Source organism: Pollicipes pollicipes, unplaced genomic scaffold (assembly GCF_011947565.3).
Source record: "Pollicipes pollicipes isolate AB1234 unplaced genomic scaffold, Ppol_2.1 Scaffold_3216;HRSCAF=3773_pilon_pilon_pilon, whole genome shotgun sequence".
Lineage (NCBI taxonomy): Eukaryota > Metazoa > Arthropoda > Thecostraca > Pollicipedomorpha > Pollicipedidae > Pollicipes > Pollicipes pollicipes.
Window position 1 is genome coordinate 2,236,118 of NW_023596251.1, and position 16,814 is coordinate 2,252,931.

Here is a 16,814-nt window from a genome sequence, read left to right on the forward strand (position 1 = left end):
TTCCTTAAGTCGGCTGGGGACTGAGCCGATAAAGCTGTCTTAATCTAACCCAAATCCTGATTTATTTGCGATCCCTGACACTTAAATTAGTTTTCTCTTGTCAATAAACAAAAATATTTGGCTGATTCCAAAATGGTTTTGATGCTGAGGAATGTCTTCCCATTTGGAGCTGAGGTGAAGCAGCATTTCTATACAAAAGCTTAAAGCGAGGGTGTAACAAAAAAATGTTGGTAAATCAACCGGCCGCGATCAACGAAAAACAGTGTCGATTTTCGTTCATTAATGGCGGCCCGACGCGCAGAAGCATAGTCTCGTGCGGAATGGCGTAACCTGACACGCACGGACGGGAGCCCATACAAAAGTCGTCGACACTGCAGGATGTACCTGCATAACAATGAAACTGAACTGCGCGACATTCGCAACAGATATGTAGATAGCTGGAAGAACATTATATGGCAACTGGGATCACATGATTGACAATGTCATCAGTCAAGCAGTAGTTACACTGAGAAAACCCGGCGTTTGGAAGCTGTGCTCATGGCCAGCTTTCTTGTTAAAACCGACGGACATCACCACAATATTTATTTCGCTCTGGAGAACAGCGCACAAAGTGTGATGATTCCATTTCTCGAGGCTGTGTATGTTGGCCAAACCAGGTGAGAGAGATACCGTCAAACTCCACTTAAAACCGTCCCTTCCGAAACGCGCTATATCCCGTCCGGTAACTCAATAAGTCGGAGCGCCTCGTTTGAGCGGATGCCCAAAAGACTGGGTAACATATCCCGATTGTGGCGCAAGCTATCGGTTTAACAAAACAGCACATCAGGTTTGCAGAGAAGTCGTCGGAAGATGAATCAACCAAGCTCTCTGATGTGAAACTACGATTCACATAAGGTGGCCGGGATATAAGTTCACTCACGTGTAGCTCAGCAGTGACGAGCGTACTTCTCTCGCAATTAAGTCCGTGAGGGCACTCATATGCACATTCGATGGCAAAACATGATAAAGAAGATAAGATTCGATGGCAAAACATGGTAAGATGTGATGACTGATGACTGGGTCATTCCGGGACAAAACCACGAAAACCCGAATTTTACGTTCTTGTCTATCGAAAAACCTGAAACTACGTCATTAGAGTAGTCTGAGGCTCGAAAGACGACTCTATCAATACTAGACCTCGCCGAGCGACGGTCGCCGAGTGAGCCGTGACATGGCCACACACAACCTGCATGACCTCTTAGAAGAGCCTTGGGCACTTCTGAGAGGTCATGCAGCATACCGTTCTTTGATGGCCCCTAACCTGCACCCTAACCTAGCCTTTCCATAAGAATTTTAAGAACATATATTTTGCACATAAATCGCTTTTGAGCCTCGCAAAAGTGCGTATAGGTGGCGCTTCGAACGCTATCTCTACATGTCTCCGACCTAAATAGATATATCGACAGGCGGTCAACGCCAGTCGCTGCTATGCTTGATTATCCATAATAACCTTGAGTTAGATTTCATAAACCGCGGTCAAGTTCAAGGTCACATCAGGTCAAACGTTGATAAATTGCTTTTGCTAGCATTTTGTTGAGGTAAATTTGCAAAACTGTTCGATGGTTGTATAGGACAGGAAACGTGAGCATACATATCTCATTCGCGTTCCGATGTCGCCACGGGGCAAGTGAAGTGGGGATGGGGTCGGCCTCGCGACGCCCGCTTTTGGTCACGCTCCGCAAACAAGTGGTTAAGGGGTGCGAATGTGGGACACTGACCGTCGCGTCGGAGAGATGACGCAGCCGTTCTCGAACAACGGCAAATGCGCAGCCGTGGTCAGTTGGCGACCAGACTGCGAGGTGTTAGGAGCAGCAGACAAGATGCAGTGCTATGCATTTATGAAATGCCGCGTCAAACGCACTTTTGCCGTGAACCTTTATTGCGGCACAAGAAGGCAATAGTGAAACAATTTGTAGAACCATCCGATCATCTCACCCAGAATCTTTATGACCCACGGCTTACAGCTGGTGACGTGATGTGCGTAATTTGTTGAATAAGGCTAGCAAAGGACTCGAACAGCCTGCCAGTGCCAGGAAGAAGCAGCTCAAGTTCTGTCACGGCTCAAACAAGAGATTCAAGCAAAGGAGTTGGCGAATCAATTGAATCAGTCGGCTCGTCTTTGGAAGCCGACATGAGTAGCCAAGCTACCGAGTCAGTGATGCCGCTTCTAGATATCTGATCACTGGCCAGTTCAAGCAAGAATTGAATACTGTCTTTGTACCATTAATTTGTCTCAAAGCGGTTTATGACATGCTATGAGACAATGCCTAAGGAGGTATTATCTAACTAATAAATATGTGGCGAATTTGATATGACCATAAACATCGCCCTCGTTGTATCCAAAGAAATAACGATTTGGTAAAAATGATGAATAAAAAAATCACAAATAACAATAGGAAAATACATTCCTGGTTGGGAGGTATAATTTCTTCCACCCATCCCCACATAAACAGGAAAGTGCACCCCTCTAGGGCTCATTATGCTAAGCACGTCTTTATATGACAACTTCATTAGATTAGTATCAACCAGCATTCAATGTTTGATGGCCAGAAAATGAAACTTCAGTGCAAATGAGACTGCCGATACGAACGTGTTTGATAGCTATGCCACATTACATTTGGCTTATCTTTGTTTTTGTGGCTTATCGCATATAGGATTATACTGCAGCGGTTTCTGGTTGCTTTGACTCAAGATGACAATTTAAGCTGCTGCAAGTTTTGCCGGTGACGGAAAAGACGGTTTTTCACCCCCGCGCGTAGAACTCATGACTTGTCTGAATTTTTGCGGTAGAAGTAATGCCGTTTGTAAGCAGGGACTGTATAAGTTTGTGCAGTAGATGAAATGACGCGCACAAGTTGCACTCGTGTCGTGTAAGGATATTCGCAGTAAAAGTGATGTCGCGTATAAGGTGAACCACGCCCGCCCCGGGGAAGTTCATTCTCCCCTATGACTTTTCGAGCACAGGTCAAAAATAAACGCTTGCAGCGACACCAAATTCTCGGTACCTATTCATCTAACAACTTGGAATCAGCTCTTCAAAATTGAAGTTTTTATCTACCAAGATCAGTGACCTATATCAGGTTAACGAGATAAACCTCTATTTTTTACCACATATAACCTCCTCGGGGCTCATTTGCCTTTGTTCAAACTTTGCATAGTAGTAAAACATAATAGCGCGTACAGTCTTAATATTTCAGACTTTTCGGAATATGTGAGGCTGTTGACCTAATGACAGGTCAATTGCTGCTATCTGTGGTAAGCAGTGCACGTTTGGACGTATTTTTGTGTAGTTTTTTGTTGTATATGAGGAAAAAAGTAGTAACTTACATGTGCAGCTATCATATGACTACAGAGCACATGACCTCGGTCCAGGTCATGGCCTATCTCTATGAGTACATCCTGCAAAACCAAACTAAGCTCAAAATAGACAGTTTTTAGGCAATTTTGGCCGCAGAATTTGAATATTTCACCTAAAACGTGTTGAGATAAATGATAATGCGAAGTCCCAACGGGTCATGCAAGGTATAGAAGGTCATCCACGATCAACGACCTACGTTGCCAGCAGCGGAGAGACTGGATGAGGGAGTGCGACGCGTGTGGCTACCTTCTTATTTTGTTTGTGAAGCTGATGTCTAATTTCATGGAGCGACGTACCTGTTCTCAAGTTGCTACAAATACATTGCCAAACGCCGGAGGAACTGTCTATAATGTAAACAACAGCTATGCGATCTTTCCAGTGCCCATAGGTGTCCAATACACTGTTTCTGACCACAAAAATGCATTGTAGTGCTCACATCGGCCCGGCTAGCACTTAATCTTTTTAGCGGGATGAGTTGTAAATTTAGCCTGAGTTGACTTTAGATTGTCTCTAAATCACCATAAAACGATATATTTGTTTCTGGAACACGTTTGTCCGACAGCTGCATCGAACAAAATGAACTCAGAAACACATTGTGGAGAAAAGTAACATTTTTGTAGGCTTATGGTGGACCAATTTTTGACGGTAACCTTAGCAGACCTGACCCATGTGGGGGGGGGGGGGGGGGGCACAAATGGTCGAAATGAGCTCCCTATTGTCTTTAGGCTTATTTCCACTCTCTCAATAACCATGTTGACGTGTAAATCTAGGTTTTACTGCATTCATCGGACATGCCTTGCCGTCTACATGATGGAAATTGGCGGTAAAAAACTATATTCATGTTTACCCCTTCTGCAATCTAAACTAATCACACCCCTAAAATGATCCTATCATTTTTAACCACTTTTAAAGGAAGTGCTGCACCTTTGTGTGGGGTTTTGGGCTGAAGTAGTTATTTTGAAGATCATTCAGTGCATTTCACAGCTAAGCCTTTCACAAGGCTTAAATAAACTTAGCATTCTCTTGTTTCCGAGCTTGACACCCGCAAGCATGTGCAGACTATTTCAAGGTCACTTCTTGAACTATGTAGTGCTTGAGGCCCAGAAAAATATGATCAGCAAATTATTCATGTCTGGAATACGTCTGCACAATTTGTGACGTCGACCGGCATCAATTAACAAGGAACTAACGCAATCCGTTGAGTGCAACCTTCGAGCACGAATTAGGTTTCGTGTTACGCAATATAAGGGTTAGAACAGCGGTACGCGCTATGACGAAAACAAGGCTGGAAATTTAATAGCCTAAGAATAACAGCACGACTGAGTGCGTGAACGCAAGTAAACAACACAAAGTCACGGACAAATATGCAAGAATACCATGAGAAAGACCCAACACAAGAGTACATAACGAACTTCTGTCTCGGCGAACACGCACTAGCAAACGCCCCCACATCTCAGCAGGCTGAAACACTACAAGTGAGTCAGTCCGTCGGTTACGGAGGCAGTTCTGACACGGCCACTCTGGCAGCGACTCTGACGTCATAAAGACGTCCTATGACGTGATAGTCAGTCCGTCGGTTACGGAGGCAGTTCTGACACGGCCACTCTTGCAGCGACTCTGACGTCATAAAGACGTCCTATGACGTGATCAAACGAGGACGCATTTAAGAACATATTTACTACGGAGTGATCTGTTGTTTTATCGAGCGATCTTTTATGTTTAAAAACAAACCGATAGTTCCAAGTGAGCTTAGCTTTTCACACCTGGTGTCTGCCTCAAAAGCTTCGAATGTGGAGCATTCTGACTGCCAATGCTTGTCTGAATGCAAACGTGAGGCCAATGTTTCCATTACAGTAAGTCTACACACCACATCATGACGATAATTAGATGCGTATTATGCATATTATAATTTATGCGTCTATGCATAGGCCTGTCGAACAAGGCGCCGCGCGCTCTATCAGCGTGTGCTGCCGTACCGGCGCTGCCAACGCCGTCATCGCTCCCGTCTTCCCACAGCTTCATCGTGGCGGCCGACTACTTCCAGGCGCAGTACCCAGGCTCCACTATCGTGTTCGATCTCTCGCTCACGTACATCCTGGTGGCCTTCTGCTCAGTGCTGCTCAACAACGTACTGGTGGAGGCCGTTGACCTGCACAAGCGCATCCTCTTCGGTCAGTGGCGAAGCCGCCCGGCTGAACACCGGTGGCTTAGCTGTGGAGTCATAGTTTGTCTTCGGTCAGTTGCGAGGCCGTCCGGTCGGACACCGGTGGCTTAGCTGTAGGGTCATGGTCTTGTTGGTTTTGGGGGCTGGGATAGGTGGTGACTTGCTTGACCATGTGGGATGATGGCTGTGTGACAAGGCGGTGAATGATGTTCGTTGGAGATGACGATATAGTTGTTTTTGGCGAGTTATGCCATGATCATTGACAGTCGGCTACGAAGCTAACTTGGCGCGGTTAAACACGCATGTCGCCATAGAGTCGTAACTCAACGCCTGCCACCCCATCAGCCATGCCGTGTTCAAGGCCAACAAAAATATAACCAACGTGCCGTTAATATCTGGCGTTCGGGAGTACCATGGCCAGATTTAATGGATGCCAATTTGCTCTTTGTCGACTTTGAGCGGGCGCAGCCAGTTTTCATTACGATTGCGTGTGTGGACTAGACCCCTTTCGACCAGAAGTAATTATTTGAGGGTTATGGGATGAAGGAGAACGGACATCGGTGGGACAGAACTGCGTACGCCCAGGAGGCCAGCCGCCGAGCTTTAGCCCGTGCAGGAACCCCCTGGGTACGCGCTGAGAGCCCGGTCGTGTCTCCCTTCTCAGGGGGTCTCTCGACCTACTCGTGGCGTGCGCAAACACCCTGCCCCGGATTAGCGGGGCGCCGTGATGGTTAAGGATAAGACAAAAAGGAGGACAAGTGGGTCGGATTTCATCACAATTACGCGTTACATTCCGGGATTAATGTGTAAAACACCAGGAGAAAGGGGCAAAGCACGAGCATATAATGACGTTTGGTTCAGCACCACCACGGCCACGCCTCCAGCACTGCCACGGCCACCTCCCGGGAGATTGAAGTACTACAAGCGAGTGCCCAGAAGCAATTTCACACGGCTAGTTTGGCAGCACCTCAACGACATACAGAAGCTCCATGACGCAATTAAACAATGACGTGTTGACGCATGACGCATATTCACTAAATAGAAAATTGTGTTGTGCAAAGCAGTCTCTTCCGCTTCGAAATATACAAATAGCTATAAGAAAGCTTTTTCGTTATATTTGATGTTTGCTTTAACATCTTCAAGTGTACAACATGCCATAATATACAAAGTTAAACAAGGTAACTGACCTTAAATGAGCACCAGTGATCTTTTGTTCAGAACAGGTATTTAGGTTCGGGACACATTGGACACCAATCTGGAGTTTTGTCTGGTTTGACCTTATTTGACCTGAAGATCATGACCTACGAACCCCACATTTTGCCGAAAGTGAATTCACGCACAGGCCAACACACCCTGTAAATTTGGTGCCTCTAGCTTTCTGAATTTCTGAGATCTCAGCAGGGTCAAACTGACCCCCACTTGGGCGAATGGCGCTCAACCTGCCATCGGGGCGCATGCTAAATGAAAATATTTGGCTCCACTCTGCCGCAAAATACTTACTTAGCCTATTTGCTTTACCTCGCATTAGGTCACTCACTACCCATTCTTCCTGTCGCTATCATGAAATCATTGAGCCACTCTTGCACTTATGGTGAACATAAAGATGGTTTATTGAATTGTACGAATATACTTCTTTTGCTATTGTCCAATTCACTTTGCCAGTGCACAACGCCAGCGTGGCACATTGCATAAATGATGGTCGTGAATATGTATATATATATATATATATATATATATATATATATATATATATATATATATATATATATATATATATGGGGGGGGGCGTGTGTCTGAAAAAACGCCGTTTACAAGTTCTTGAATCCATCCTCATCAGAGAAAGAACGCCCGACTTCAGCAAACAAATTAAGTCATGCATTTCTTTGGACATGCTCAGCCACTCAATGACAGTAGGGGGATTCAATGTTTTTGCCTTTCCGTGCTGTTATACTGGCTGGAAAACTGATATGCTTCTGTTTGTATGTGTTTTGTAATTTTGACCAGATATTCGGATGTATAATCCGTCAACTGATGGTTTACCAATGATTATGTGTTGTAGAGCATGCCTCGCAATTTTCCATCTTCGAATATTTTCCGTCCGACCGTCTTACATTGCTTTAAGAATGGGAAGTGAATGTCCTTGAAATACTGGCCAGCCTAAACTAATATCTATGACAATAGGCAATTTGATTTATGACATACCAAAAACAGCGAAGGATTTAATTTGAGCAATCGAACAAACGCACAAGACACTGATTGCATGTACATTTCATCTTGCGTATAACGAAACCTGCTTTAATGAAAGCATACTGCCTAAGTATATATATATATATATATATATATATATATATATATATATATATATATATATATATATATGTGTGTGTGTGTGTGTGTGTGTGTGTGTGTGTGTGTGTGTGTGTGTGTGTGTGTGTGTGTGTGTGTGTGTATGTATCTGCAATTGGGTCATATGCGCCGACACCGGATAGTGTGGAAATGTTTACCAACATGTTCACAATCTTCCACTCAACATGCATTAGCTAGTTTCCTGCCAAAATGACATAATAATTACAGGACTGCGCCTAACGTTGAAATAGCTTGTCAAAGACAGCAGTCAGAGGCTGTCATTTAGCATCAACATGAACTATTGATGGCTTCCAAGCAATATATGAACACCACGTTTTATCTTGTATGTTTTAGTGTAGTCAGTAATATGTTCATGGTAATTCTACCTTGTGTTGCTAGTAATTGGTAACTGGCAATTCTACCTTACCATGGTAATTCTACCTTGAACTTTGCATGTGAAAAAACTGGAGAGGTTCAGCTGAAATAGTTAAGAAAGGCAAACATTCTGCAACATGATCGAAGAAAATTAAACCGTCATGATATCGTAATCTTGTCGTCATTGCACACCTCAAAGTGGTTCCCTGAATCGATTTTACATACACATTTTGCTTTTTTCTCATTTTGACTTGCCAGTGCAGTATGCTGTATGGTTTACACAAAAAATTGTGCTCGATGATTATCAGTGCACTTCAGCCACACGCTTGCGGACTGGAAGTTGTGTGGAATGCTTACCAAGATGTTCACAATGTTCCTATTGAAAGAACCTCCTCCTCCTCCTCCCGAAAGAACCCGTCTCCGAGGCATTTTTTTTTAAACGAACAATAGTGAAACCTCAGGACCAGTTACGTCTAATCAAAACACTGGGTAGTGCCACTGCAGCACCGTCAAGACACAATGGAGATGTCAATGTTGATTATTTAGGAGTCCGAATTACGCTGTCAACGATTCGAAACAGCACTGCGCCTCTTTCCTGCAGTCGCGATCACTGTCGTCATTACAACACAATGCACACTTCTATTGATGCAAGTAAAATAATGTTTTTGATTGACCCAGGGGGAAGGGCCTGTTACCGGGAAGCGGATTGGTGGAAGTTCGAACCACTGCGCGACATGAATCATATATTGCTTCCATTCTCGAAGCCAAAGTGTGCCTCGAAAAGAGCCACTGTGGTGAGGGCCATAGCGGAGAAATCAAAGGCATATTCTAACATTTTTGGGTAAGACAGCACTGTCAGCCTTTTCCTCGTAGAATAACCAGGAGAATGGAGAGACAAATGTCTTGATGTTTCGGCTGTTTACCTTTATCAGAAGGGAGATCAGGAGTAAATTCAAAATTGCCTGCCGATCCTATACTCAGCATTTGAACGGCGAGTCACAGTTTTTTACAAGCAAACAACACTTGGGGATTAAAGAAAGCAATTACCAGCCACTACTACGATACCGTGTGTATCCAACTAAGAATCCAAAATGTTCGAAAAATACGTGTACATGCGAACGAATTCGAGTAAACAGGTATCAAGCATCACACATCATTCACACATTCATGTAATTTGCAGTAAACAGGTGTTACGCATCACGCATCACTTATACCTACAAAATATTTCAATTAAACAGCCATCGCGCATCACGCGTCAGGCATCACTCATACATTTAAACGATTTTAAGCGAGCACGCATTACACATCAGGGCACTTATCGCATTTGCATAATCGGCCATGATGATCCCCGTGCGTTAAGGTCTGGCCACTGAATTATTATAAGATTGGATTCACTCATTTTCCTGTCCGGATGGTCCTGTGCTCTGTAGATTACGTTGAGCTCTAGAAGGGGTATAGGGTACATACCTCGCTGAATTTGAGCCTGAATGCGTCTTTACAAAAAATTCGCTGAAGAGGTTTTCTCTGTTTTTGGGGAATCTCGCAAGTATGCATTACGTGTAAAGCGGTTAGGGCGTACGGAGATGAATACTATCGACAGAAATTGGGCATATCGATGGGAAACCTATGCACCTCTCATCTGCCGGTTTTAACAAGATACCGCCTGTTGTTTTCCTTGCCGCCTACTCAAGTGGGAAAATAGGTACAATATCGTAGCTTTTTGGTCACCGTGACCTTCTTAAGATTAAAAAGAACACTGGCCTTAAATAAACGCGACTGACACTTTGCTTAGAGTAGAAAATTAGAATTGATGCAATGCAATTAGAAATCTAGCTTCACGGCGGTGGTATCAGGAGGTTTACCAGCAGTTCGGACACCAATCTGGAGTTTAATCTTACTTACCTTACCTGACCGCAAGGTGATGACATAGGAACTTTAAATTTCGACGTAAGGGAGCTTTCGTACCGGAAAACTTATCATGTGAATTCGGTGTCTAGCTATTTTGGTTTTCGGGATCTCAGAGGGTCCAATTGGCCCCCACTCGAGCGAAGTGCATTCAACCGGCCACCTGGGAGCGTTCTAATGAGGCAGCTCAGAGAAAAGGCGCATTTCTTCTGCGTAAGGCGAATCTGGGTTTGGGACACTTCTGACAGGACCTGCTGTCGTTTGGGACACTTCTGACAGGACCTGCTGTCGTTTGGGACACTTCTCACAGGACCTGCTGTCGTTTGGGACACTTCTGACAGGACCTGCTGTCGTTTGGGACACTTCTGACAGGACCTGCTGTCGTTTGGGACACTTCTGACAGGACCTGCTGTCGTTTGGGACACTTCTGACAGGACCTGCTGTCGTTTGGGACACTTCTGACAGGACCTGCTGTCGTTTGGGACACTTCTGACAGGACCTGCTGTCGTTGCAGGATACGTGCTGTCATTCGTTACGCTGCTGTTCGTCGCCGTCTTCGAGATCTGGTGGCAGGTGTTCAGCAACACCACCTCGTACGGTGTCAACCTGCTGGCCGTCTCCGTGGTCGCCGTCGGCTGCACAGGTCAGCACAGGTCACTCACCATAGGTCTGATGTAGGTGAAGGTGCTAGGCGACAGGTCACAGCTTGGTACAGGTCACCACAAGTTACGTGTGAGTCACGCTCGCCGCAGGTGGCTGATCTCCACAGGTCCCATAGTATATGGCACACTGGTCACTGGTCAATATAGGTTAGCAAAGGTCACAGTCCGCTGGCAGACAGGGTGTGCCAGTGTTCGGTCTGTCTTTTTATCTGAGGGGTAACGCATATGCCATGATGAAGGTCGTACTTCAGGAATGTTGACCAGTAGCGGTCCGGCAGGTGGGAGTGAGAGCAGGGGAGCGGTTGTCCCCCTGTCAGCAGCCAGGGGGGCAAGAGGATGTTTTTCACTCTCACAAAATGTGTCGGCCCCTTCACGCGAACTTTAGGCGCTTTCGCTAACCGTTGTGGAAATTCGGATCAAGGAGGCCCCAATAACTCAGCTGGAGAGTAATAAATCGGACTCACAAGAGCATTTTTGTATCAAGAGAGCCGTTTACTGGATCATAAGGCCACCTTTATGTATAAGGTAGTCCATGTCATTAACTAGTTGACACGATGTCGTGGTAAGGAGGCCCTTTGTTGACTCGGGAGACTCCCGTTACGAACTAGGAGGCATGTATTCTGGGTCAGGAGTCACTCTCCATGTTTAGGAGGCCCCATTTCTATAACAGGAGGCCGTTTTGCATACATCAGATGTCTGCGGTTCCGGATCGGAATGACCGATTTGGGGATAATTAGGCCACTTGGCTATATTTGGAGGCCTCATCATTAATCGGAAGCATCCTGTTCTAGATTAGGATGGTCCTCTGTGTATCAGAAGGCTCTTTTCTGGAGCAGAAGGCTTTATTTTAGGAGAGCGAGACGTTTTGCTGGATAATCATAATGCATCCGTTCCGGATATTACTTAGATATGGGGGTAGGGAACAATTTGATAAGGGGGCACATGCCTCCGGTGCCTCCCCTCTCAAATACGACAATGCCCAGCACCCCCTGCCGTGAGGAGGCCCCCTGGGAAACCCTGCCCCCCTTACTCAAGGTTCGTGGTGCTGCCCTGATTATTAGTGGCCGACTACAATGCATTTAATCTGGTTATGCAAAGAATGAGAACACCAAAATTATTATGGTGTAATAAAATAGGATAAAAAAACAGGACAAACGTTTTACCTTTACGATTTCCTCAGTGTCAGTTTTTCAATGCAAGAACATTTCACAAACTGGGAAAAATATAAATCACGTGTTTTCCACGATGCCAACTCACCGGAGAAAACCTGCAAAATGTTCCGTACTTGCAAAGATGTGGTTGCTCCACAAATTGCTGAGTCAATGGCCATTCGTCACGATTACCTGGGCCTGAGCACATGTAGTTCATCGTGACAACCTGTGTCACTGTTCTTTTATTGCAAAAAACGGGCACTGAGGAAGCCGTGAATGTGAATCGGAAGTCCTGTTTTGACCTTTTTCAATATACGTTCATACTTTTGTTTATTGCAGTTCATCTAAGATCTGTGCTCAATCTAATGTATTCAATCTGCAAGACTGACTGGTTGGTTGTGTATATCGCCCACGGTCTGTGTCTCTTGCCTCAACATTTACCTGCTTTACTGCCTGTCCCTTAGCACTGCTGGTGTTTAGGAGGTACGGTTAATGTTGGTCCACGTGAAAAACTTAAACACTGCTAACCTCACTGATGTATGTATTTAATCAGGCGACTTATTTACATTCCATTTACGTCAACGACCGTATGAATGTTAGCAACTATCGCGGAATACAGTGGTTTTAGACTGTTCAATATGAGGACCCCGTTGCTCTCCCCGTGACAACGAATCGACAGCGCAACCTGACCGCGTGACCTGACCGCGTGACCTGGCCGCGTGACCTGACCGCTTGACCTGACCGCGTGACCTGACCGCGTGACCTGACCGCGTGACCTGGCCGCTTGACCTGACCGCGTGACCTGACCGCGTGACCTGACCGCGTGACCTGACCGCGTGACCTGACCGCGTGACCTGACCGTGTGACCTGACCGCGTGACCTGACCGCGTGACCTGACCGCGTGACCTGACCGCGTGACCTGACCGCGTGACCTGACCGCGTGACCCGACCGCGTGACCTGACCACTTGACCTGACCACTTGACCTGACCACTTGACCTGACCGCGTGACCTGACCGCGTGACCTCACCACGTGACCTGACCACGTGACCTGACTGCGTGACCTGACCGCGTAACCTGACCGCGTGACCTGACCGTTGGTCCCGCCGCTAACATATCACCAGCTGTCGTCGGCCGGTTCCAGCTCAGCAGTCGAGCTTCTACGGCTACACGGGCATGCTGCCGAACCGCTACACCCAGGCCGTGATGACGGGCGAGAGTGAGTGGAGGCGGCGCCGCGCCGATCGGGGAGCGGGCGCCGATGTGCGGCTCCAAACCCCACCAACATCACGGCTGCTGGTAGACCCCCCCCCCCCCCCCGGCTTGCTCTCAATTCACCGTCTTAAGTGTTGTCTGTGCTAGTCTGGTTTTCAAGGCGCTGTCAAAACACATCCAGGGGCTGTGTTGCCGCTACCGATTCACGTTTTTCCATTTTGTTTTTTAAAGCCAGTCCAAGATCCCGGTTTAACCCATGTGGTCCTGATACCCCTTCTCTCCCCCCCCCCCCCTCCATCCCAGATACGTAGTTACACTCATGTCTGCACAACGACGGAGCTGCTGGGCCGATGGTCCGCGCTGCTCCATGTTGGGTGTTTTGGTGTCACTTTCCTCCGATAGGCGCCGCCGGCGTGCTGGTTTCGACCAGCCGGATCCTGACGCGGCTGCTGCTGGACGACGTGCGTCTCAACACGCTGGTGTTCTTCTGCTGCTCGCTGCTGCTGGTGGCCGTCTGCTGCGTTCTGCACCAGCTGCTCAGACGGACGGCGTTCGTGCGTCACCACGTGGCAGCCTGCTCGGCCGACCCGCTGTCCGAGACCCAGGCCGGCGATCAGGTCACACTGGTACGGGGCGGGTACGGCGTAATGGTCAGGTCACACTGGTACGGGGCGGGTACGGCGTAATGATCAGGTCACACGGGTACGGGGCGGGTACGGCGTAATGATCAGGTCACACTGGTACGGGGCGGGTACGGCGTAATGATCAGGTCACACCGGGTACGGGGCGGGTACGGCGTAATGATCAGGCCACACTGGTACGGGGGCGGGTACGGCGTAATGATCAGGTCACACGGGTACGGGCGGGTACGGCGTAATGATCAGGTCTCACTGACACGGGGCGGGCGCTGTACCGCGATCAGGTCACACTGGTACGGGTCGGGTACGGCGTAATGATCAGGCCACACTGGTACGGGGCGGGTACGGCGTAATGATCAGGCCACACTGGTACGGGGCGGGTACGGCGTAATGATCAGGTCACACGGGTACGGGCGGGTACGGCGTAATGATCAGGCCACACTGGTACGGGGCGGGTACGGCGTAATGATCAGGTCGCACTGACACGGGGCGGGCGCTGTACCGCGATCAGGTCACACTGGTACGGGACGGGTACGGCGTAATGATCAGGCCACACTGGTACGGGGCGGGTACGGCGTAATGATCAGGCCACACTGGTACGGGGCGGGTACGGCGTAATGATCAGGTCACACGGGTACGGGGCGGGTACGGCGTAATGATCAGGCCACACTGGTACGGGGCGGGTACGGCGTAATGATCAGGTCGCACTGACACGGGGCGGGCGCTGTACCGCGATCAGGTCACACTGGTACGGGACGGGTACGGCGTAATGATCAGGCCACACTGGTACGGGGCGGGTACGGCGTAATGATCAGGTCACACTGGTACGGGGCGGGTACGGCGTAATGATCAGGTCGCACTGACACGGGGCGGGCGCTGTACCGCGATCAGGTCACACTGGTACGGGACGGGTACGGCGTAATGATCAGGCCACACTGGTACGGGGCGGGTACGGCGTAATGATCAGGTCACACTGGTACGGGGCGGGTACGGCGTAATGATCAGGTCGCACTGACACGGGGCGGGCGCTGTACCGCGATCAGGTCACACTGGTACGGGACGGGTACGGCGTAATGATCAGGCCACACTGGTACGGGGCGGGTACGGCGTAATGATCAGGTCACATTGGTACGGGGTGGGTACGGCGTAATGATCACGTCACACGGCTACGGGGCGGACGCTGTACCGCGATCAGACCACACTGGTACCGGGCAAGTACGGCATAATGATCAGGTCACACTGGTACCGGGCAAGTACGGCATAATGATCAGGTCACACTGGTACGGGGCGGGTACGGTGTAATGATCAGGTCACACTGGTACGGGCAGGCACTGCACCGTGATCAGACCACACTGGTACCGGGCAAGTACGGCGTAATGATCAGGTCACACTGGTACGGGGCGGGTACGGCGTAATGATCAGGTCACACTGGTACGGGCAGGCACTGCACCGTGATCAGACCACACTGGTACCGGGCAAGTACGGCCGTAATGATCAGGTCACACTGGTACGGGGCGGGTACGGCGTAATGATCAGGGTCACACTGGTACGGGGCGGGTATACGGCGTAATGATCAGGTCACAGTGGTACGCGGGGTGGGTACGGCGTAATGATCAGGTACACACGGGTACGGGGCGGACGCTGTACCGCGATCAGACCACACTGTGTACCGGGCAAGTACGGCATAATGATCAGGTCACACTGGTACGGGCAGGCACTGCCACCGCTGAATCCAGGCCACAACTGGTACATAGGAAGGTAGTCGAGTGGCCAGTTTACATTGGTTTGGGGGGGACTTATGTCATGCGGACGCATGTAATAGATACTTAGATAGAAGTGTTTGGAACGAGGCAATGCCCGTCGTGCATATGCCTGTAACACACGCCTGCTCACGTCGTCCCATCCGTCATCGCGGCCCCAGGTGGAACATCGTGGAGGAGGCGGACGGCAAGGACTACGGGCGGCTCACTCTCGCCTCCAACAGCGACGACTCGGCCTTCCAGTCGACCGAGACGCTGCCGGCCGGCGGCGCGGGCCTCCTACGACACGTTCTCGGAGCGGGCTGGCGGCACGTCCTACCGCGTCAGCGAGCTGCTGGTGCACGTGCGACGCTCGGGGCCGCGCCCGCCACCCCGCGCTCGACTGCTGCGCCGCGCTCAAACGTACGCCCCGGCACGTACAACCGTATTTGTACTAGGCATTTCCTGGATCCGCTGTATCGAAACTTGTGCCAGCCTCTGTGCTAGTGTGGTTGCCGGCACTGCCGATTAAAACAAACTGCTGCGTTTCGTCCTGGAATTGTCCTGAACCCTGTCTTCATTGTCCTTCTCGTTATATTGTCCTCACCTTGTAATGTCCTTGACTCACCTTGATTTTGTGGTGTTTTTCGGTTGCCAGGCGGCACCCAGGCGCGCTCGGCGACGGTTGCGCCGGGTCTGGCCGTACATGGTGTCCATCTGCCTGGCGTACCTGTCACGCTCAGCCTGTTCCCTGGTATCGAGAGCGAGGTGCACAGCTGCACGCTCGGCTCCTGGATGCCCGTCGTCCTCATGGCCATCTTCAACGTCTCCGACTTCGCCGGCAAGGTAAGGCGTAGCTCCGCGATGCGGCCGCATGGTGCCGGCTTCGTCTTGGGCAGATCGGCTTCGACAGTCAGACAGAGAGTGGGTGAGGTGATGGGTGTTTCGAACAAGATGATCCCATACGGCGAGTGGAAGAACATCATGCCGGTCCGAGCACTACATTTTCCATGGCCGGGGAACGCAATGAGCTGAGACTGATGAATTTGGTGATCCCCTTCCCGACCAAAAACCTCGGTAAACTTAACGCCCTGTGACTCCAAAAGATGACATGATGACCTGGATGACCTGTGTATTCATCCGCTGACCTCGATCACTTTAACGTATTGTGACCCACGGGATGCTCCGTTGACCTGAGCGACCTCCAAACCCCCTCAGGTGCTG

The 16,814-nt window shown here is 49.1% G+C and overlaps 1 protein-coding gene across 1 annotated transcript; it reads left to right on the forward strand.

The window, feature by feature from the left end:
- Positions 1-615: 615 nt before the first annotated feature.
- LOC119091012 (equilibrative nucleoside transporter 4-like) lies at positions 616-16,522 on the forward strand. Its single transcript, XM_037213734.1, has 8 exons — positions 616-656; positions 5,414-5,568; positions 10,702-10,830; positions 13,143-13,217; positions 13,616-13,850; positions 15,773-15,879; positions 16,249-16,436; positions 16,490-16,522. The coding sequence occupies exons 1-8, from the start codon at positions 616-618 to the stop codon at positions 16,520-16,522; spliced, it is 963 nt and encodes a 320-aa protein (XP_037069629.1).
- The last annotated feature ends 292 nt before the right edge of the window (positions 16,523-16,814 follow it).